We start from the raw sequence: 25,258 nt of genomic DNA on the forward strand, positions 1-25,258 counted from the left end.
GGCATGCATACATTAAGTGTCATAAGAAAACCGGGACGGTATAGCATCATCAGTCAAGTCTACCTTCAGCTTCCCCCCCCCCCCCCATTAACTGTAATCAGAGGCTGGTAACTAAACAGCTCGGCTAAAAATGGTCGCTGCAAACATAGCTGTATTCGATAGGAGGCATATTTTTCCGCCTTATTCATTCCACCCAGGAATTTGTACGGTGGTCCAGTGGGATACTATAGAGGCCCGTTCTGGTCAAAATTAAACAATTTTTAATTTCAGCGGTAAGCATACAAATTGATATTGCAACACATTTTATGGCCGTATAATGAACTATTTTTAAACGCTATTATTTTTCAAGCTTGCTGATTAATTTTTAGTGCAATAATATGTATTTTTTTTTACATTGTCGTGACTTTTTTTTCTACCTTCTGTGAATGTTTTCTAGGTACCCTCTAAAATAATTTTTTTATACCCTTTCCAAGTTATTTCTTGGATACTGTCTATGAATCATTTTTGGCTACCCTCTACGAATTATATCTTGTTGGTGTTGAATTAATCTATTTGGTTCCGTGACGCATTGCGTGCTGACTGTTGCCCAAGGACTGAGACACTCATTGCCAGCTTTTCAAGATGTCGGCCTCTGTGTCGTTTTGGAGCCGGTTTTGGTAAAAGCTCTTTAACTAATCAGTTCTTGTTAGCGATATCACAATGTCAAGACGAAATGTTAACAGAGAGAGGAATGAAAGAGGAATACAACTTTTCATGCAGAACTTGAAGGGAGTAGTAAGTCATTTTCTTGCTTCACAAGATGTCGACAGAAGAGTTGAAGGAGCAAACTTTTTGGCGACTGGAAGATGCCTATACAACTCTAACACTGAGACACTCATTGCCAGCTTTTCAAGGTGGCGGCCTCTGCGTCGTTTTGGGGTTGTTTTTGGTAAAAGCTCTTTAATTAATCAGTTCTTGTTAGCGATATTACAATGTCAAGACGAAATGTTAACAGAGAGGAATGAAAGAGGAATACAACTTTTCATGCAGAACTTGAAGGGAGTAGTAAGTCTTCTTCTTGCTTCACAAGATATTGACAGAAGAGTTGAAGGAGCAAACTTTTTGGCGACTGGAAGATGCATATACAACCCTAACACTGATGGAAAATGATATTGCTCATGTCCATGACACTGAGGACTCTTTATGCGAAAGCATGCATAATCTGTTATGCAGGTATCAGCGGCCAGCCCGGGAGACCGACCCCTGGGCACCCAGGGGCATTATCAAAGGCTGCCCTCACAAATGCTTGTTAAAGCCCCTGCAGTAGAGGTAAAATCTTAAACTGTTGAGTAACCTTCCCAAAACAATTTGTTGATGATTGTATGAAAACGAAACAAGTTCTGTTTGTCGTTATAACATCTGAAGCTTTTAAGATGGACAGTTGAGTTTATGTTTTACATATGTACAAATAGTCTCCCATGTATTGCCGGCATCTTAGATTAATTAACATTAATTTTACAAAGTGCATAAAACATATCGTTAGTTGATGATAGTGTGACGAGATATGAGCGTGACAAGCCAGTCAAATTCGGTTTTATAAATGTTTAAGGTGTAGTTCCAATTATTAAATATAGTGATGTGCCCAAAACAATTCTTTTATTCATGAAACATGAAGTTCCAATGCATGCTTTCTATTGCTTTCGCTTTTATAGATCATTGAACTTTGTGCCTATAGTATCCTTCCAATACGGGCTAACAAGTAATAGCGTTATGCTATGTCTTATCCTCCAACCTATTACACTTTGTAAGTCTTAGTACCAAACGTTATGATGCTGATCAAACATGAAACGAAAATCATAGCTCTCCTACTTTAATTATAAGGTTAAAGTGGGTTTTTCCTTAGGGAATGATAACAAACTGTTACTTGACTTGGTCCGCTTTTTTGTAGCGTCACCTGTCAATAACAATTATTTTTGAGAGATGTAAACAAAGGACCGCAACATTACTCCATAGCAAAATGCTTAAAAATACGGGAAGCTTGCTCTCTTTTTGCTACAATTTCCATGCAAATGTGTTGATTTGTCATTGAATTCTTCATACATGTCATTAATTTGTCCAATCACCCATCCGTTACCGACATTCACAACAATACTCCACAAACGCTTGTCTTTTTGAATAACAAATACCTCAAAGCAATTTAATTTAATGCATATTTATGGAGTAATGTCCCATTTCCCCCATAAAAGAGCAATGATTTTATAGACTGGAACACTACACAGTTCACTAGCTAAAGTAGATTTAGGAAATGTGCTTACTTCAGTTTTGGCAATATTTAAATTCCTTATTTTATTAAACAAAAATGGAGTAATGTTGTTCCCGGTGGTGGAGTATTGATGTTAGCAATAAGGAGATCAAGTTTGTAATGTTGCGGCTGTCAGCAAGTCAATTACTGTGTTGGGAAATCAGTTGAGCAAAGCAATGTCCACAAGGCACTAATTGTAGTTTCTCTGCTGGGGGAATTTGTGCCAGAAATGGAAAAATTATATTGCAAACGGACACTCATCATTGTGGTGTTTGAGTGGCAAATTGCCCTTCCTTTATTAAAAACAATTGGCGCATCAGCCGTACTTTGGAAAAGGCTCCTCTTGTTGGTATTTTCTCTAGATCTGCTTTACTATACAGTAGGTTATTAAATACACTAGTAGCAACTTGCGTTCCCTCACGTAGTGGTTCACTAAGGCTTGCCATATTGTAAACACTAGATGAGATGGATACGACGCTATACTGAACACCCTATTAGTAAACTGTAAACTCACTCGATTGCATTGTTTTTTACTCAGCTTTTAATCGGCAAAAGTCACAAAAACTGGCTCGCTGTTCAACTCACAATTCACAGTACAATTTCTCGCTCCCTTGTCATTGCCTTATTTGGAAACTAGAGCGTACCTTATCAACGTCAGATAACAACAAAGACTATGGGGGAAGGGCTAAGTCTATTACTCTCGCACAACGCCACTCCTTGAGATTATGTAACTATCCGCACATCCTCCCCTAACCACCCTAAAATGATATTAAAGACTGAAAATGAACACTTGTATTCTGTTCCGGGATGAACTTTGTGGTTTACAGTGAAATCAAAGGCAATAGCAATAAGTGATAAGAATATGCTACACATGAAGATATTTAGAAAAAATTTCTTTTAAAGTAAACATTAATTCCAAAAAAAAAAAAAAACCATTCCTTTGGGAAACATGGAGAACAACATAACATAAACTGTAACTCGCCTCACATTTTAGAAATGAGGTGTGCAAAATGTTCCTAGAAAACGTTTATTAAGTTTAGAGACCCGACGACCACACCCCATCTTGGCAGACAATCGTCGAAAATAATCCTTGGAAGATTTTAAAGTTCTACCTCGATTCGACTTTCCTCCCCTCCCCTGTTTCAATGTTGAGCTTCAAAAGTGAATCTTTACGCGTAAATTGTGGGGAATCCAACATTGAACAGGGGGGAAGGGGAGATGACAAACAAAGGCCTTAACATACAAAAGTAATAAATGTGCTGATGTCTTTATTTGATACCCACTTTCTGTTGCCTTGTTGAGTAACCTTCCCAAAACAATTTGTCGATGATTATAGTTTAACAAATCAGAGAGTTGGCTAGTTGGGCTGACCCTGCTTGAAATTGATTTAGACCAAGGATTTCTTAAACCCTGCTGTAAACTCTGTTCAAGCAATAAAAAATGTTCTAAATGTCATTTAATTGTAAGTACAATCGACATTATTATAAACACAGTTTTTTATTTACGGAACAAAAAGGCAATTGCAAGTATCAGTGCATAATTATTGTGCAAAATTTAGTAAGAACAACACAAGCTCACAGCTACACTTCTTTTCAAAATTTTAACAGCTTGTATCGTGTTTTCTTAGAAAGAAGGCCTCCTTCATTTGTAGAAACAACTATGATAAATATAGCATATAGCGGCGCTTGTTTACAGCTAGCTGAACCGCACAAATTCCACGGAAAACCACAACTCATAAACCGAACCACTTCTTTGGGAACGCCTTCTTTATTATTATATCATATTGTGAAACTAAAAAAACAATTGAGTTTTGAAATTAGAGAAAAAAGATAGCTAAAGAAATACACCAGGATATCAGACTTACATTATTGCAGGAATTGGCGAGAGTTGACGTCGATCTTACTATTCCTTTCTTCGTAATGAGACAACAGACAATTCACATAATTTCTTTCCTTCCAACGCGAGAGCTTGCGAGACTGATTCAAGGGGTCTTTGTTATAATATTAAGTTATGCAATAGATGTCTGAGAAACGAGTGACAACTTAAATGCGCATGACAAGTCACCTAGTGTGACTTTATAGATAACACGTAAAACGATTAGACCTAATTAAAACAGTAGATCAAACTCGTGCCATAGGGGCACTTACATAGCAATTCTGCCAACTTTAACAGGTGACTGGGACCCAAAGTCAGCCACTTTGCAAAACTGAATATGAAAATAAATGCCACAGTTATGCATGCTAATGTCAACTAAGGAAAGGTAAGGGCATCTACACCAGAAACATGATTCATTGTTCAGTAACAGTGAAATTACATGTAATGCATTGAACTGAACTATCACGAAAGTAAATTTCATATATTTTGAGTTGAATAGTATTTAACACTTTTGGGTTGACACTTCTAAAATCAACCTGACTTGGTTATCTCAAAATAGTTTGTTCTAGGCACACTTGAAGATATTCTTTTCTTCTCCCAAGGAGTTAGTCACAGAAGTCTTTATATTAGGGAGTTAGGACATTGATGACCAGTCAAGCATCCCCTTGGAAACCCTTGAAAGAAGTATTTATTTCTGACATAGTAATAATAATTTTTTTTAAAAATCATTCTTGAGCGGGGACTAACACTTACAGCAAGCCATAACAATCATTGATGTTTTTAGTGGGAGTTCAAGCAATCGATTTTGTTGATAAAAAGGCTCAATCTAATAATCATAAGCCTGGGACTCTTTGAAATTTAAATATATATATTTAGCCAAGCCTAAAAGCGGAGCTCCAATTTTTTTCATAGCATTTATAGAATTATCTGCTTAGCGTATGAGCGTAATAACCTTACCAGTTTCCATCCTTTCTGCAAGTTATATATATATTTTTAGTGCATATGCATCAAACTGCCCATCAACAATAACAACAACAATGTAATAGAGAGGGCAAATTTTTTTGGAATGCCGATTTGTTGTAACAGAAGGCAATTTTTCCTTTCCCCGAGGGCAAAATGACTTACTCCTGATAAGTCGAGCGGCGAAAATACTCGCTCCAGATTGGCTGAGCACGCCAGTTCTACATTTCGTTGGTTTCTTCATTTTGTGTCCCCAAAAATAACGAGTTCTTTCAAGTTCTTTGGAGTTCGCCTGTTTAAGCCGGGTTGTTTGTACCACAAATACATGGAAATCATGATCAAGTGCTGCAGCTAGAAAGAAAATTCCTAAACGTCAAGTTTTTGTGCCAAGAAACAGCAAAAGATTTTTGTGTCAAAGCTAAAAATTGGGATCGGATTGACTTTTGTTTAGCTGAGAAACTGAAATCAGTCATGGCGACCAAGTGCTTTCACCTCCCTACTTCTTCTTACAATGAATGATAACCGAGTATAACAGTGTCCTTTTGATGGGAAGAAGGAGCAGGTCAAATTCAGTGGAAGAAATGACTCGGTAAGTTCCTTCTTTAGATCCATCGTTTGCTGTGTTTTATCGATCTATTTTCACTGTTTTTTTTCCCCAATTTTCAACCTACTGGTACTCCTTGTTCCAGCAAGGTTAAGCTTTCTTTCCTTGGTAGAGTTAAAGGATATAAACCCGCATACTAAAAAGTGGCAACATATAAATGGGCTACTTTTACCCTCATCTTGGCCTTTTGAAGGTGGTGGTCACGTACTATAATAGCTTTAACTTTACAAATGTTACATTATGGGCTATACCTAAAACATTACAGACGTAGAAACTGACGATATGAGTAAAGTTGGCAAGTTGAGACTCCTAATGTTTAAGAGTAAGTTTTGATGCCGATCTTTGTATGGAAAAAGTGGACAGAGAAGGGCCTTAAATTGCGGTTATACAGATCACTTTTACAGTGGGGCTAAAACGTGACCAGTTTTTTTTGCCATGCCCTTTCTACTTCTGTTGTTCTTTAAGTTGTACACCATTAGATGAAATTAGTACCGAAAAGTAGGTCACATGACCAAACATGGTAAAAAGTTTAACAAAAAGGAAAATATTGAAGAAATGGAGTCGTTGAAGGACCTATTTTGTATTTCTGTACTTTCCCCATTCATATCTTTAGCAAATAACTGTAAGCCTATGTTTTGAGGCAAACTTTTAGGTTATATTGGCATAAAAAAATGCATAACATTGCCTTAACTGGCTTTAAAAATAACATTTGCAAGACAAAAGTCTACAAAAGTTGAAATCGAAAAATGAAGTCACTTATTTTTCAAAAAACAAAACTTGGTTTGTGAACATTGCTCTGTTTAGAGAATTGATGAATCATGATCATGATTTAAATCAGTGTTCAGTAGAGCGGTGTAATTGTCTTGGCCTCCCTCGAGCCCTTGGTCTTCCGCAACCTTCACGTAGTCTCCTTGGACCATTTCCACTTTCATCATTGAAAAGGTAGTCAACCATTGTGTAACACCGGTGAAAACATGGGTGAGGACACATCCTGACACCACATACCGCACAGCTGTTGTTTGTGTCTAGTCTTTGGACATAACTTTGCAGGCCAGCCAATTGTTGTCAGAGATTGGTTAGTGGAAGTGCTCTCGGTTGAAACGGAACTGAGGGATGGGGGCAGCTGGCCCTGGATTCCCTTCTGTTAACTGGAATATATTTGCATTTAGAAGTTTTTTGACAACATTCTTCCTGAACTCAAGCATAGCAGGAGCATCATTTCCAAATGACTTAGCCATGATAATTTGGGCATTTGACATGCTAAGTTCCTAGGGATAAAATGTTTTTTGAAATACCAGACACTGCCTTTCATGAGACGTGAATATGTTGTTACCCTCTTGTCAGAGGGATCAACACCCCCCCCATATTCTGATTATAAGAATAAATCACTGAGGGCTGGTTGGCAGCTTTCTTCTGCCATTTATTGGCGACTTTGACTGACCGCTCGACCTCAGAATTGAGGGTTGGGTCTACTGGGGTAGTTGCCAACATATAAACCATTCTGCTGTCTTTCCACCCCACACAAGTAATTGTACCTTTCTGTCAGTACAAACTGTTCCCTCTCTCCAAAGCTTTGACCTCTCTATTTTTTGCATCTGTTATGTCTTTTTGCAACCCTTTTCTGTTGGAGCGACCGTCCCACATGCGAGAGTCCCTCGTCTCTTTAAATCCTTGAATAATTGCATTGAAGTGTAATGATTGTCCACATACAGTACATAGCCCTTGTCTAAAAATGACTCCATGAGGGTTATAACTGCCCTTCTTCCAAGGTCTGTTTGAACAACACCAATATACACTTTGGATACCAGGCCATAACCATAACTTGACTCTGCAAGAGTAAAGCACTTTATCCCAAAGTGACCAGGTTTGATGGGGATAAATTGACGGAAGTGCACCCTGCCCTTGAATTTTATCAGGGTCTCATCAACTGCTAAATTTCTCTCAGTACTGTGCACATCTGTTAACCTAGGTAACAAAAGATCTAATAATTTCCTGATCTGGAAACGTTTGTCATATCCAGGAGAATCTCTATCTTTCACCTCTTCCCAGTTGTCAGTAATATGAAGGTATCATAATCTGAAAATACCTATCTCTCGCCATAACAGCTGGGAAAAATGGAGTTTTCAGAATAGAATCTGTACTCAAGCAGAGTTGCAGCGATGGCTCTTTTAAAATTCCCATGTCCAGAGTCAGTGCAATCCATGCTTTGAACTTACTCCCTGTGTGCTGTTACCACACTGAGCACTCTCCAGGCTCTCTCTTTTGTTCTGCATATAAATTTGTTTGCTCCACTATGAGGTTCCACACGGCATCTGTAAGAAAGAGCTGAAAAAAATCCACGGACTTCATGTCTCCTCTAACATCAATTCTTAGACCAGTAGGTTGATCAAATGCAAACTCGTCACGAAGATTTACCTCCCTCCTCCACTCACTTTCTTCAACAACATCTGCATCACCAGGCTTAGAAACACTCAGATGTTCTTCTTCCTCTTTCTCAGACTCCTCAAAATCACTGTCTGTTTCGTCTTCAGACTCTTTACGTTCAAAAATGCTCGCAATAGGTAAATCTTCTTCGTCAACAAACTGGGTTTGAACTGTATTTTGACGAGAACTAGAAGCAATTTCATTGGGAAAAGCTGCCATATTTAAATACTCTAATGCTGAAAGATACACTCCGGAAAAAATTCGATTTCATGTTCAAATTGACCAGCCATTTTATGTTTAGAATCGAAGATTTCCATTTTATCCGCCATTTTGAGCAATATCAAGGCCAAGTATCTCTCGGATCGCAAGATATGAGCAAGGATTGAGGTCTGGTAATTTCCACACATATATGCGTGGTTAGGACTCTAAGGGTTAAAACTAGAATGCCAAGAAATGTAAAATTTATATGACATTAACATCAGTTTTGCAGGGACATTAAAATGTCTAGTTATGTCTAATAAATTAGTATCTGCCATGAAACTAGACATCTTCCATCCTGAACAGATCTGATAGGAGCCAAGAATGGCTTATGCTTCCTCTGGTGCTCTGTAAGACTTCGTACATTGAGGCAGTCGAAGAACTGGTCAACCATCTCACAGAGTCTGGCAGTACCTGCAGCCTCTGGTGTGCGGAAGGCCTTTAGCACTGATGCTACAGAGACATTCCAGACCTGGGCAGCAAGATTAATCGCTAAACAGAATAAGCAGTTAGATTGATATGAATGTACGTCAGCTTTGGTAAAAGTTTCAGACCATTATCAACATCCTGAAAAAACATCTCTGTGATGTGTTGCCGCAAGATGTAATTGCCACTGTTCCGCACATATCTTGTGCAGGTGTCAGAGCCTGAGCTCTTCAGGCAGTTCTGGGTGGTTTTCACAAGTTGTGTTGCATCCGAAAAAAAGGAAATAAAACGGTGAGGGGTATAAAAGTTCACTGTTCGGTAGCACAGGTCACCACCAGCATTACCATCAAGTTCTTTATGAAGATAATAAAATCCCTTGTTTAGAGAGGCACCATCTGAGGTTGCTGCAACAACCCACAAGTTACAGGAGGTTTCCAGGATACCGACTGCCTCCCAGAACAAAGGCATCAGTTGTGCAGCAGTGATCCCAGTAGTCGCAAAGTGTGCAAGTGCAAACTTGAGTCCAGTGCACATTCCCTGACAAGAAATACGAGAGCGTGTGACACAATGACATCAGCTTTCTCTAATTCAGCTCTGGGTCACCAAGGTTTACAGTGTAAAACCAAAAGGTTCCCCCTTCACGTTATTGAGAACAAGGTTTGCATTCTTCTTCATTTCATCAAACAATAAAACAATGTAATGCTGGACATCAAAATGAACTGATGTTTGTGACCTGAGCACTTCAATAACTTTCTTCTGAAACCCTCTCTTTGGTTTTATTGTATTTCTGTAGTCCTTCAACCTCCTTTGGCCTGGCAAAACTAGCACTCCACTATTCCGTAGTTCCTCATAACATGTTGGACTCCTGGCAGCCAGAGATAAACAAAACCTGATTATCATAGGTTGATAATGAACTCCTGTAGTGCTCCTAGTAAACAACTTCCTTTGTTCTTGCCAAAATAACTTTATGAATGGAGTTATTTTAGTGTTTGCAGAATCGAGGATTTTGAGTCAGTGGTAAGTTCATTGACAATATCCATGCTTGACTTTTCTAGCTCTAAACACATTTCACTCATTGCTTGTTCAAGCTGTGCACACTTCAGCCTTTGCTTTTGTAACGTTAACTTTATCCGCTCTGGATCTGTCTTTGCCACCGGGGCATTTAGGTGTGCAGGCTTAGAAGACCTACTTTCCTTTGCCTTTTTTTGCACTGTTTGCATATCCAGCATATGTTGTGCACACAGAACAAGCTTCTTCTTGTTCCTGGTTCAGTAAGCATCCCTTGGCTCTCCAGAAACCTTTATTGGGGAACTGCTGCTGTTCTTCTTCTGCTTCCTCTTCTTGTTCACTCACTGTGTCATGATTAATGGGAACAACGTGATGAAATAGCGTTCTAGTCAGTTCCAATGTTTGCACTTCACTACACATCTTATAGCCTTCTAGTTCTTTAACTAAATTTCTGCATTGATCGGCGGTACTGCAGATATAGAGGGTGGTCCTCTACTAAATAACAACCGTATACTTTTAGAGTAAATCCCAGGCTGTCATCTACGATTATTTCAAGCTGTGGCAGCATATATGGCTCAGCCATTTTTTTGAAAACAGCTCTGTCCGCTGAGAACTTCGAGATCCGGTCACATTGTTTTCAGACTCATTGCTCGCTGACTAAACTCCTGGAAAGTACTATAGAATGTTGTAGAGGCAGGGGTTTCCACAACATCCTTCACCACAGAGTGCTCATGTCGTGGAGTTGGCTGGCTGCTTTGGTGGCTTTTCCTTGGCATTTGGCGCCTTGGCAACACTCCGAATCAAAGTTTCTTTTTAGTCATTTTTTCAGAGGGAACTATAGCAGGAAGAAACGAAAATAGTTAATCATAAATAAATTAGCCTTCTTTGATGAAAAGAGAGAGAGCTAACTTTACAGATCTCCTGTGTTGTTTTGTAGATGTGTCGAGGCTTCCCAATCATCTATTGAAGAATTTATAAAAACAAACTTACATATTTCAATATCCTCTGGGTCAAAATGCTTTTCGTATATGTGGATCTTGTCATCTTTGATTTGTCTTCTGAAGTCGTGGTCGATTTCCCTGGTTTTTTTTTAGTTCTCCTAGCCACTCATCACTCCATCTTCTCTGTGCATCATCCTTAGGCAAAGGCATCTTGAAAATTCCGATTCCTCTGGTTCTACATAAACCACAACCATAAACTGAACAGTTGACACCAGGCATGACTCAGGAAACCTTTTCTTGCCACATTTCAAATATATAGTCTTTCGATTTTCGATAAAACAATGGAAAAGACAGAGGATTTGCAAAATGACTACAGACTGGCCGCCATCTTGAAAATCTTTGTGTACCATCAAAATCATGTTTTTTCTCAGTTTTCACCATCAGTCCGTGCAAAAATGTTACATGTACTACTTGTAATCAATCTGCAATACATGTGAAGATTAATTATACATCCAATCAAAATTTAAGTATAGATGCGCTAAAGTTTGGTGATGTAAGGAGCAGATAACGGCAAGGTCACAAAACGAACAAATTGGGCTTAAACTCCTCTGGCTTTGAGTTGGCTTCCTGGGAGCTCTTCACAAGTTTCAATTGGTTACTCTATCTCGTGCAAGTTAGGTTGGACGTTCGCAGACTCATCCCCAGAATCTGGCAGCAAAGCGACGAGCTCAAGGAAGTTAGCAATAAGCCCACCCACATTATTCAGGAATTCCTTTGGAAATAATAGGGAGAAAAGTTGGTAATGACGTCAACAAAAGTCAAGTGACTCAATTCACTCAAAACAAGGTGTTCAATATGACGGAACTGTGAGGATCCTCTTGCCGTACTATTAAAATCTTCACTACTTCAACCATCCTCAGCTGCTGTCAAAGGTGTATTTCCCATTCTTAACAAATCATTTGATGATTCGCAGCCAAGTGCTTTAGAAGATTGTGTTGAGGCTGGTGTGATGCTGTAGTATGACAGGAAGTCGTAATAATTAGTAATAATTAATTTCCAATGCGTCCCAGACTTGGTGATTTCTACCAAGAATTTTTTTTAATACTTTGCTTCTTTATTTTCACCACACACGTAACAAAAAAAAGCAAGAGTACGAAAGATATATATTACAATACATTTGAAAATACTAATGACTAAATGTTACAGTTTTTGCAGTTTAAAACGTGAAAAGAAAAAAAATGATCTAGTAAATGCATTTTTAATAATGTAATGTACGCTGAGTAGGACATTTTTAATAGGTAAGACCATCCTTTAAAGCGAGTATTTAGGATATAAGTCATGAAAAGCTTTCTATTTGATATTTGAGAGTGATAACATCTTTGAAACCTTCAAGAGTTATTGCTTGAGAATGTACCTTACGAGAATAAATATAATATTGCATGAATAAAAGGGTATAATTGAATTTTCTGGTAACTTAACCAAGAATAAAAATTCACTTAAGCGTGTTGCGCTAACAGCATGAGTAACAGTGGTAAGAAAGTCAATAAATAAGGTCAAATATTTACAGTACTAAGGATATCTAATAGTACAGAATAAAAATTTGACTTAAGCGCGTTGCGCTAACAGCATGAGTAACAGTGGTAAGAAAGTCAATAAATAAGGTCAAATATTTACAGTACTAAGGATATCTAATAGTACAGTTTGAACCATACATCAAGGTGATTTCTTTCGCCATATTTAATGTTAAATCTATCAGGAACTGAGACTTTTCGTTTCTGTGTCCCTCGGGTGTGTTCTGGGTGACAGGATGCACTCGAAGGCCTCCAGTGTTTTCCAAACTCAAAGCGATGAGATGGACATATTTCCATTTTATTTTTCTTTCGTCATTGACGTCTTGAATTCCTGAAATATAATACGGATATGGGGCGGTAATTTCTTGGGTCATCTTTTGTACCTGATTGATGTAGAGGAGTCACCTTCGCTTGTTTCCATTCCGCAGGAATAACGTTTTGTGGGATAGTTAAATTAAAAATGATGGACAGTGGAGAAGCCAGGGTGTCTGATCCATCTTTAAGTAGACAAGGTAGAATACCATCAACACCTGTAGGTTTCTTCAATTTTAATTCTTTAAGAGGCTTATGATCCTCCGATACAGTGATTTTTCGTAGATTAAATTTTTCTGGACGATCAATTGGAGGTAGCCATTTCAAAAAAAGATTGCACGCTTGATCAATTGGTCGACCTTAAATCTGCACAAGAGACAAAGAAGCAATTAAAAATGTGACACTTGTCTTTCGCTTCATCTGCCGTACGAGCAGCAATTGAATACCTTGAATCTTGAATTACCTCTTTAGTGAAACCAGCTACATCAGCTTGGTTTAAGTTACCAGTCAGAAGTAATTTGCTGCCATGTTTCTTAGTAAAATAATGAAAAAGTTTCCATTTTGCTTGGTTGTTGTCATTAAGGTACTTCTGCACCCATTTGGCTTTCAAAGCGGAATTAAAAGATTGAATATCTAACATTTTTTAATCCACCGTCTTTGTATTCATTTAACATCACACTCCTTTTAACTTTATCCCCTCTTCCATCCCAATAAAAATTGTACATTTTAAGTATATTTTCTGTAGGCGCGTCTTGATTTTGAAGAAATAAACGTTCAAGAGAGCTTGACTACAAGATTCGCATTCACTGTGGCGGATGTCAAAAAATCGAATTTCTTTAAATTACCTGAAACTTATTTTATGTTAAAAGGGTCCCATGCGCTGTAGATTGATGTCATTTGCTCTTAGTATTTTTGCAAAATTGCCTCAGATAACGAGGCAAAATTGCCACAGATAACGAGGTAATACTGGCAAAAATTATGATAAATTGCGTCTAATTTATGAGCATATTTGTTGTATCAATGACAGACCAATATTACTTCCCAATGCAAATGACTTTATTCACTATCTTTAACATGCTTTAACTTCAGAAATATAGCTACAAAACCAAGGAACAAGTTGTCAAATGTCCATATACAATAGTTGAAATAGTTCCTAGTAAGTTTCACTATACTGAAAACGGAAAAAGTCACTCTACTGTTTATGTGTTTGGGCAGGGTGCAACCCACTTCTAAGTATAAAAACTATACTGCCTTGTCTCTAGCACTTTGCCATTGATGGCCAATGTGTTAAAAGGTTGGGTTTCTGTTTTTCAAGGATTGTTGACATTATAAGAAAATGACACACAGAACTCCCGTGAAGAAACGAAGAATAGACGTTTTTACTCAAATTGTGGTTTCTACTGCTTTTGGTGAAATAGATGTTTCTATAACAAGCAGCCTAGAAGAACTGAAGTTGTAAACGCGAAACTCTTAAAAAATCAAAATAACTTGAGATTATCTGACTTATAATTTTTCTTAAGTGCCTTGATTCCTTTTATGAAACAGAGATTCCTTGTCTGGCTTTATATACTTTTCAGTTCTAACTTTAATGTTAGGTATTGACAAAATGTTGTTAATAGCTTTTATTTATTAATAACACACAACATAAACTCGCGTGACCGATTTTTCTAAAGCGCGTAAACACAAAAGACTATTCAACTTTTTAGATAATAAATTCGTTATTTATATTAATGTAAAAATGTCTTGGCTTCTTTTCTCCCAAAAACAACAACTTCTTTGGCTTCATGTAAAGCAAAAAGATTCCATCACTTCAGATTGTCGCAATTAAGACTTACGTGTCATGTTGAACATGAATTCACTGGGCTGATTTTCTAAGTCATGCAACCATAATCTTGATCCAAATGGTAGTGACATACTCCAAACTAAATTTCTGCAGTGTCCAAGGGAAGTGATGTAATCACGTACGATCTTTTTTTTCCCTTTTCACGAAACGTCTCTGAGCTTCAGTTGCATAAACCAGCGTTTCTATGTAATGAACGTCTACCTGAGTAAATTCAATTGAAACAGTTACATATCACAGCTGCAACTTCTAATGAGCTCTTTGATTTCATTGATAAAACCCTCCTTTCTGTTTCTGGAAACAGTGGCGATGTCTAATTCAAAATGCTCACAAATCCTCACAAGCATATCTATGTTGAACTTTTTCAACTTGTTTTGCTGACTTAGTTCACACAGGTTGAAGCGTTCATAAGAGATAGGGTGCTTCTCTGCGACCTCAGGGCTGATACCTTCACGCAGCTCTTGCGACTCGGTTTCATACTGCTCTGCTTGAGTATCACTTTCTAGATCTCGTACTTCGTCCTCAATTAGATCTGCGGGGCTTTGCAACTTCTTTCTCTGTGCTGCGGCAAGTCTCGAGAAAAATGAACGGATCTGCTGTGTTTGAAGGCATTTGCTTGCGGCAAATAAATGCCTATCAAGCTCATTTCTTGCACATCTCATGTCGATGGAAACTTGCACAGGATCAGCTTTATGTCCTGTAGCATTACCGACGTCAAAATTTCCCTTGGAGGTAATTTCTGACCTTGTCAGGAAAACGTGTTGCCCGCTTAGGTACCGTCAAAGCCCAGCCTTTCTGAAGAACCTGATGTGTGGTCACGCTGAGGTCTTCTGTGAGACGGAGTGAAGAAAGTTTGTTTTCCAATTGGGATGAAAGATTCTCTGACGTTACCTGTTGAAACTGTTCAGCCCATTTCTTGATTACTTTATCTCCAAGGGGTTCAGAAACGTCTTGAAAGGAGTGTTTCTCTGCAGCGATTTGCTTTTCAAGCTTGCCCATTGTGATGTACTGCTTGACGCACCCTGGTTCAGGGCAGCTGAACAGACCGCAATCTCTGTCCTCGTCACCAGGTTCTTCGGGTGACCTTACAGGTTTCACCGGACCAGGCAGTTCTGACGCCAAGCAAGTATTATCTTTCTTAACAGATTCCCTATGCCCTTGTGATCCGCTCTCAATAATTCTAATTTCAGAAGGTAGTATCTCGCCCTCCTTATCAAGATTCTCCCATGTAACCAGTTTCCCGGTGCCAATATTGTATGCTTTCCATACCTTTAGGCCGTCGTTACAATACTGGTAGTTATGAAGAAGACTTACCGGCTGACTCTGGATACTCCACCACATATGGAACAACACTTCGTACACCGCCATGTGACTCTAAAGCTTTTTGATTTGCTCTGCAGATATTACATCATTTCCCTCATTAAGAAACCTGTCAACATGGGATTTCTGGTGGGCGGAGCTCCTGTGACACGGTCCCTTGCCTGCTTGTGGCTCTGAGATATCATTGCGTTTGATGGAGATACCGGTCAACCTGTAGGTGTGCCATATAGGAACAAGTAGTCCACCTGATGCATACGATCCTGCACAGTCGCTTTGATAAAATGTGACCGTGCACGGGAAAACGTACCTTAACGCTTATCCGTTAAACGGGCAAAAGCGTTAAGCATCCGTTAGTCATCCGTTAGAAAGTTTTCTTAAGAACGTTAGAGGCGTAAGCCCAACAGTTAGACGTTAGCATCGGGCCGTTAGAGCGGATAGTGCAGCCGTTAGCAAAAGACATGTATCCGTTAGCCGTTAGCATCAGACTGTTAGACTGGACAGCATAACCGTTAGCAAACAATCTGTATCCGTTAGCACGGCTAGAGAAGCCGTTAGGATCCGTTAGAATAAACCAGCACCCGTTAAACGGGTAACGATTCCTTTATAATGGCATGACACGCGTTGAAGTAGAATGTGGTCGCCTAAACACAGTGTGAAACGAGATCTTAACGGAGGGTGGCTCTTGTAGTTGGCTTCCATTTGAGCTTAGTTCAAAACAATCATGAGATGTAGTTAGGAACGCGGGAACTATTTTTACCGCGAAATCAGACAGTTTTGTAAACCAGGAACGGAAGATATCGTAGCTCCGGATCCATGAAATTAAGTCACTAAAATAAATTACGACCCGGAATAAAATCAGTGAAATCAACAGACTTCTCTCCTCCAGCGCGCTTCGTTTCCGATTTGCATATTTGTTGACTTACCGTGAGGAACTTTCCCTCACTCTACCTCAAGCATTTACTGTCTCCGGCCGCAAAATGTAATCGTTCAGTTGACTTTAAAGATGCAAGGCAATTCCGTTGGTTAAGGGCTTGAGGTAAAATAGGAAACTTCAATTTTGCAAAATTTCATTCGGGTCCAGTGTGAGCGATAAGATCGATTACCCGGAACAAACGTAAACACTGCGAGTCTACTGAGTACCGCAAATTAACGCTTGGCGCATTTCAGTACGTTCGCTTGGACAAAGCCAAAATACCATCTTTTACAAGATTTAAAGCTTCTACTAACGTTACAAAATACTGACAGAAGCCGTCGTTCGGACGTAGAAAGGAATCGCAACGCTGAAAACACTGGCAAGATTTTGGTCACGTGCTAGGCAACCAAATTCCTTCACATGTATCAAGTTACATTCGGCAGGTTTCAATTCACAAAGTGTGGGTTCAAAAATTGGCATAAAGTTGTTTACATTTTCCAAGATGTGAGAAATGGCCATATTCCGGCGGGAAGTTTGATGAATATTTTGATAGCCTGTTGTCTCGTTGTCTCTGACTCTGAACCAGAAGAAACCAATTTTAAACGACATGTATGTGACAAAAGCAACTTTATCTGATGAAACCAGCGCCAACAAAACGCCCGTCGCTTCGAGACTCATGAATCCAAAGGTACCGCTTTTCGCATTCTGTCAAGAAATTGAAAGCGTGATCTTTCGCGAATCCACAGCTGGATTAAACAGTTACTTTAAAGTACTCTAGACAAAGTCATCGTGTAAAATAAGTATAAACGACAAAACCATTTGAGTAAAACAAGTAAAATTGGCAAGTGAAATTGTTTACACGCTCGTTTAGTGACGTTAGCCTCGGACTAACTTCTCATCTCACACGATAATCATCATCGAAGGACTAGAATTCTGCTTTTGTTTATCTCGATGAGGAAGTGATAGTTTATATCACTGAGTTTTGCTTTCGGTGGAAATTAGTATACTTATGTTTGTCTCATCGACGACTGACGAAATCGGCACTTTGTGATTCTTTAAAAAAAAAAACAACGTGAGTGTAAGACTACTAATGGTTTGGCCTGCTTATGTGTTTATAGCATCGGACTGAAAGCTAAGCTATTCGTTAGTTAAGAGTCCTTAGTTGTAAACTGTCAGACAACCGTTAAACGGCTCCAGTCATCCGTTAGAACAAATTGGGCAACCGTTAGAACTTTCTCTTCATCCGTTAGGCATACTTAGTTAGCCGTTAGAACGTTAGAACAAAGCGTTAGCACGCTTTGATCATCCGTTAGGCACAATTAGATAACCGTTAGAACGTTAGGATAAAACGTTAGAATGCTGTGCAGGCCGTTAACTATCCGTTATCTATCCGTCCGTTAGTGACCGTGTAACGGATAAGCGTTAAGGTACGTTTTCCCGTGCACGGTCACAAATGCTTCATTAGTCTCTGGGTGTCTTGCCTTTTCTTCCTGGAGGGTGTGACACATAACTGCAGCAACAAGTTAACTGTTCTGGCTGATTGACTGACGAAATAAGTGCAAGTACACAGAGACTTCACATTCGTTTGGGCTGGTGCGACGTACACAGTGGGTGCTTTCCATTATGCTAAAATTTCCGGAAATTTCGGTCGAGAAATAAATGGAACGCTTCGGTCCTTGTGGACATTTTCCGGTCAAAGTGGTCCACCTCAAAAGGTGGTCCTCTTTGACCACTGGGTCCGGTCCGACCGAAAATTGGCGTTCCATTTTCAGAAATTCTTGTTTCCAGTCCCGCTCTTCCTCACCACCCAGAAGCCAAAATGGCGGATGGCAATGAAGTTAATATGTACGAGTGCAGTATTTGTAAGTTTAGGACGCCAGATCTGAACAGTCTCCTCATGCATAGTTGCACACAAGGCTCAGGTACAGCACTGCACCTTTATTTGTTATGTCTTTTGCCTTCTATCAGTTTTTGAAGACAGATATACTACTGACTTTTCCGAATGTTGACATGTTTTCCCGCGTTTTTCTCTTTGCAGTATGTGACCCTTACTGTTTTGATAGTCAATGCGAGCTGAATCCAACACCGTCCACTAGTTCGGCCCTGGAAAGATGGGAGGACAAACACGTGCGTTTGCTTATTGCAAGCTACATGAAGTTCAAAGACGAATTTGGAAAGTCATCAAAGAAGAAGATTTTCGAAAAAATTGCCCAGGAGTTTAATCTGCACTCCGATCTGATTGTTACTGTCGATCAATGTTTAAGGAAATGGAAAAAGTTAGAGTCCAAACAGAAAGAAGTAGAGGACAACAACAGTAAAACAGGGAGAGCTAAGAAAACATGGAAGTATTACCAAGAAATGGAGGAGTGTGTAGGTGAAAACCCAAACGTAAAGCCCGTATTCATTTATGAAGCCTCTAGTTCCTCGTCAATGAGTGGGTGTTCGTCACAGGTGAATGAAAATCTCAGCAGTTCTGACTCTGAAGATAGAGAAGGGGACGGAACTAATTCAAAGGGAAAAAGTCAGCAGAAAAGGGTGACAAGGAAGAGGAAATCCCGCTCCTCAGCAGCTGAAATGATTGAATTTTTAAAAGATTACAGCACGAAAAGGGAAAAGGTGGAGGAAGAAAAAATAAATATCCTTAAGTCCATGCAACAAGAAAAGAAGCAGTTTTTTGCAGATTATTTCTCCTATCTTAAAGATTCTAAGAAATAGGACAATACTTTGTACAGTGACTGTATTAAACTTTGTCTAAGTTTGTTTAAGCGAAGTCTTTCACAATCACAGAATCATGATTTAATGGGTTCCTTGGTGATCTCCAGAATGTTGTGATTTTCTTGTTATTAACCCATTTTTACAAAAATGTTTAAAATTTTGGTATTACAAGTAACCCAACCATTGTAATGAAAGTTTTTTTATAGCATTCAAAGGCAAGTATTTGAAGACACCTGAAATACATGTAAATGAACAGTCTATTCATATTAGGCCATGCCCATAAAGTGTTTTGTTTCCCATCAACTCCAATTTAAAAGTGGGTCGGCTGGTCAAAACAAAAAAAAAAATAAAATAAATGTCACAACCAGGTGGGAGTCTGGGTCCAAGTAAAGGCTTCAAAAACACACATTAAATCCATATCTACAATGATAATTACAGCAGGTAATATTAATCTTTGTTTAAGAAATAAATTTTATTGAAATACATTTGTTTTCGGGGAAGAAAGGATGTTGTGCCATTTAATTAACTATTAAAAATGCAATTTTTGTCTTTTTTTTTTTGGTCATTTGGGCGATAGGTAGCAAAACTCTTTATAGGCCTAGCCTTAACAGTATAAAGAACAAAAATTTTAAACTAGACAACTGTTTATATTTAAATGGGCAGCCAAGAAGTGTGTGGCAGAAATTCCTAATTGATTTTTGTGAATTTGGCAATAATCAACAGGAAAATGACTTACAGCATTTTACACCCTAATTTTACAGAATACTGTCTCCTGATACAGATAAAGCAATGAGACCTCTTAATCAGACAACTCTTTAATATGTTTAAAACAATAAAAGTCTTTCTAGCAACCTTCAAAAGAAAGGAAAATGGTCATACCAAAATAATCTACTCTGGCGTCACCTTGTGTTTGTCAAAATAAAATGAAATTTATAACTGAAATTATGTTGTTTTTTCTGTCTTTTCTTCACTTGGTTTTCAATCTCTTCCTAGGATGCTAATCTGGCACACATCTGAGTATATTGCAATCTGACTATACAAATAATAATTATTTGTATATGTATACACCCTGTGAGGGGAGCCTTTCTTTTACTTACTCAATAAGGCAGAATCAAGTGAGCAAAAGAAAGGCTCTGCTCAATAAAAGAGGCCTTGGTTGCAAGGTGACATGTGTAGTAGACTGAATGAACTCTAATTACACAAGGGACTTTGCTCATGATAGTATTGTTCTTCACTTCAAACAGCTGCATTTAGGAAACAGCAAAAGCAATATCCACCAAAATAACTTGCTCGTTCAGTAAAATAAAATATAATGTTTTAATGAAAAGGAAGACAATAGTCTGTTGTTGCTTAATGCAACATTCCCATGATGTGCAGCCTCTTTTGTTGAGCTCTCCTTAAGAGTGGGTGTGCCAAACCATGCCCTCCATCATCATCATCATCATCATCGTCATCCTCGTCATCATCTTCATCCTGATCACCAAAGTATCCTTCATCAAAGTCATCATGAATCAAACAAAAATTGTGCAAGACACATGCTGAAATTATTATCAACACCATCAGTTCAATGTCTAAGTGATCAAGAAATGTCAGTTTCCTCCATCTTCCCTTTAGCAGCCGGATACACCTTTCCACTGTCTGTCGTACAGAGGAAAGTTTGTAATTGAATTGGCGTTGGTCTGCTCTCAAATGGCCATTGTCTCTAAATGGAGTCATTAGCCACCTGGAGAAAAGAAATTACAAATTTACAAACTAAATGCAGAGTGTTGAAAACTACACAAGATCAATCGATGAATCATTGGTGCATGTAAGAGGAGGGGGAGATGTCAGATTTTGATCATAAATTTTATAAGATGCCATTTGTTACAACACTGCAGGAAAAGTAGATTTTCCCTATACTGCTTCTCACTTGATATTTATTTTAAATGCACTGCATGTCTAGACATTTCTAAAATACAAGTCTGTAGGATGGTGAGATGCAAAGGCACAGCACTCTCAGTAGAGGACTACAGCTGTAGCTGTTTCAGTGGTATTCAATGCCTGCAAAATGGTTCTCCTTTACAAGACCAACTCTTTTCACTGGTTTTCTGTATAATTTAAGACAGAGAGAGCAGTGGTTTCACACATACTAAAAGAAGTCTACCAGTCTGACAAACCCATTTGCCATTTGTGCATTTTACTTTTTACAGGGTATATTTTCCTGTTCATCATTAACAAACATAGCCCAACCGATATTTGTGAATAACTAAACTTACACATGCAAGGGATAACCTCCATCCCCTAATAGGTGAGTGTCATGGGGGAAGCGGTTGTCTGCTTCAAGGAAAACTGAAGAATTTTGCAACACCCTGGAGTCATGAACAGACCCAGGCCACCCTGCTAGGACATCCAGTAAGACCATATTTTCATCACAAATGACCTGTGAATTGTTAAAGGAAATCTGGCATTAAGATAGTTCTAACAGCTAATTTTGGAGCATTTTGCGGGCTTCTGTTTGTTCACTAAGGTTAGAACTAACCTGTACATTTAGTGAATGAAATTTCTTTCGGCACACATAAACTTCTGGATGTTTTACTGGTGCTCTAATGGAAATGTGGGTACCATCAATCATTCCCATAACATTTGGAATTCCACTTGCTTCTTCAACTGCAGCGGATATCTCCTGTCTGCGTTGAGCTTTGGTGTAAAACAATAACAAAGCATAATTGACTGTTTTTCTAAGTCCTCAGCATGTGAATTGAACCACAACACTTACATTAAAGTTTAAATGTAACGTGAAGGGACTTAAAGGAAAGTTAAAAAGTTAGTGGCAGGGTATTCTAATTTTAGCTACCAATTTGTTTTTTAAAACACTTTTTCAAAACATGTTCGTAATACTGAGGGTGACGGTCCGTGTACATAAGACTTACCGTCTGGCCATTTGATGTAGGTACCACATAGGTCAGTCAATCCACGAGAGCAACGTTTCAAAACCCTATGCAAACTGCTCAGGGTTATGTTAAATTTATCAGCTAATGATCGTGACGATTCTTGGTTTGCCATCATCCAAACGAAGGCGAGAACCTGTTTTTCAGGGGGAATATGTTCTCTCCCTCTATTGGTAATCGGAATGCGGTCCGTATTTATAACTTCTCGGCAGAGTTGTTCAAATGAACCGCGTGAGTCTAAAATGGCTTTGAAATTCTCCAGGGGAATACATGTTCACTGTTGCTTCAAAATAACCAGCTACTCTGTTTAGATTCCTACGCATAAAGCAACAAGCTGCACCCAAAATTGGAAAGTCTTCTTCTTCTTCTAACAAGTCAAGTAAGACTTCAGAGTCCTCAAATTCGTGAAGAAGCAACACTTCGTCCGCCATAATGGTCGGAAAGAGAACGCGAGAGAATGGGAACGACATTGCCCAACAATCAATTCGGTCGGACCCTGGATCGTTCGGACGCCGTTCCATTTTACCTTAGTCAGTCCCACTGGTCTGGGACCGGTCGGTTTGGTATAATGGAAAGCACCCAGTGCGAATGTGCCAACTAATTTCACGTTTGCCGAACCATTCCATCTGTGTTTCTTTGAAACAGCGTGCAATGAAATTCTTGCACGATAAAGATCTTGCTTGAATCGACTTCATCCAAGACTTCTTGTCTTGCTCTGTCCTGGGGTACCGCCCTTAGCAGATGACGTTTCCAGGCATAGATTGACTCCAGAGAAACTTGCAGATCGTGGAGTTTATCTTCCTCTTCGTCGTTGCTGTAAAAAAACAACTTCAGGGTCTGAGAAAGCATTCTTCATCAAACTTTCTAAATGGTAAAGACTTTCACAGTCATTGCACACCAAATCATGTGAGTGATCACATTCTTCAGAAAATTCTGGCTCTGATGGATCACTCAAAGCAAATGTACTGCAGTGGTCTGGACATCTCGAGGAAGTGGAGATGTGCAAATCGATAGCTGTCCTTCAGGTAACTTTTGAAAGCCATCAAAAGGTTGATCACTCCAGTTACCCATTCAGAACTCTTGCCCCTTTCTCCAAGCTTCCTGATAACATTCTTCTCAACTCCACACAGTCCATCAGCGCTAATGTTGTCCAGGCCCTGTAGTGCTTTTTTCTGTTGGGTGGGACAATACTTTAAAACCCTGTACAGCTCTCTTTCACTTAAATGGTTGAATGCGATTTCTTTGCAATATGATACGTATTGCTTGATTATCCTCGCTGCAACCATGTCGCGTACAACATTAGGCATACTGATTGTCTCTCCCGAAGATAACTTCAGCGTGCACGTACCATGGGCAACATCTTGGCGAGCAGGGGGTGGGGTAGGGAGGGGGTTTCTGCTCCTGCCCCAGACTCCTTGCCGGCTTTAACAGGCTATCTTTTGGTCCAAAGGGCGCTTGACATCATTTGTTTGAGTGTCTGTATTTGTTACGACAAAATCGGAAAATTGAAATTGAAAAACATGAATAGAAGGGGTAAGTTTCTAAAGAAACTGTGGGGCTGTGTTGGTGGGAATTATAACAAGATAACTTGGTTTTATCAACTGAGTTGATAAAATGAATTGAATCCGATCTGCTCCGAGGAAGGGCCGACGCTCGAAACGTCAGCTTTCGTATCTCTTTACGGTGGCCAATTCACATTATCAACCCAATGGATAAAACCAAATTATTCCAATTGAAAAACATGCAATGATGGCATATCTACATCAGCACGAATAACTTCATCTTACCTGAACCCACCGTCACTAAATTTTTCAACTCGTGAAATATGAATTTGCACTGTAGTTTGTTAATACTACCATCTGGCTTGGCTTTGCCTGTGTGGTCTGGGTAGTGACAGACTCTTTTCTGGAACCATCCTCCACCGAGCTGATATCGGTGCTTTGGGCACTCCGTTGTTCTTGATATATACTCCTCATCATACTCAAATACACCTGCCCTTGTCAGTATTAGGTCATATTCTGTGCTGATATCAGTCACACTTGTCGTATGCAAGTGTTTACTCACATCCTTCTGGCAAGAAAATAGGAATTGTCTCTTGTGTTTTGTTTAATGTCGATGACGTAGTTCCACACTCACTTCCAATCAAGGTACCGATAGAGCAGCTCATCGATTTGTACTTTCCGTGTGGGAAGCTAGTCTCGAAACTCTCTAATTGAATGTAACATAAAGAATAATGTCACTAAACCAGTGAAACGCTTGCTACTTTGAAAAAGCGAATCTTCTGTACCGCATTTAGCGGCAGGAAAGTTTTGAGCATACGATTAAATGAAAGCAAGTAATATTATACAACGCTGTTCTTTGATGTTTACTTTTCAATTGAACACGAAAATAGTTGCGTTTGCATTGGCGCAGTCATAGAATATATCATACAAATTCAACCAAGAGCGAGTTTGAAGTATTCATATGTTTATGTATTATTCGCTGGCAATTTTTCTTTTCCATCGTTTAGTTTGAGCTCCATGGTGACTAATAAAGCCTGTTTTGTGCGTAGTTTACAGCGACAAATATCATTGAAACCAGATGTCTCGTTTCCCACGAACCGAAAGTGAGACACACTGACCGGCCCATTGTAACTAGAAAAAACACCTAAAGAAAATATATGGAACTCACCTTTTAGTGATGAATAAAAGATCCAGAAGAGGCAACAAAAGTACAAAACAAATTTACCGAAGTTCATCACAAATATGAAATGAACATGTTCGCCGGTAATACGATGCAGTAGAAATAAATTCACTTTCATTGCTTTCATATTCACTGAAAATGATTGGCAGCTTGTACTACATTTTATGGCTGTATTGCAACAAACTAGTTTTGAAATGGAAG

The 25,258-nt window shown here is 39.0% G+C and overlaps 1 protein-coding gene, 1 long non-coding RNA gene and 1 pseudogene across 2 annotated transcripts in view; 2 read left to right on the forward strand and 1 right to left on the reverse strand.

Annotated features, from left to right (window-relative positions):
* LOC146480025 (uncharacterized) overlaps positions 1-25,258 on the forward strand; it is a 97,077-nt gene that overhangs the window by 57,332 nt on the left and 14,487 nt on the right. The window lies entirely within an intron of this gene.
* LOC146480033 (uncharacterized) lies at positions 8,659-11,073 on the reverse strand (annotated as a pseudogene).
* On the forward strand, positions 18,477-19,503 carry LOC146480034 (uncharacterized). The gene is made up of 2 exons (XM_085110073.1): positions 18,477-18,655; positions 18,772-19,503. Exons 1-2 carry the CDS (start codon positions 18,553-18,555, stop codon positions 19,446-19,448), a joined length of 780 nt encoding a protein of 259 aa, XP_084966199.1. The 5' UTR covers positions 18,477-18,552; the 3' UTR covers positions 19,449-19,503.

This window comes from Pavona decussata, unplaced genomic scaffold (genome assembly GCF_977016875.1).
Source record: "Pavona decussata unplaced genomic scaffold, jaPavDecu1.1 SCAFFOLD_56, whole genome shotgun sequence".
Taxonomy (NCBI): Eukaryota; Metazoa; Cnidaria; class Anthozoa; order Scleractinia; family Agariciidae; genus Pavona; species Pavona decussata.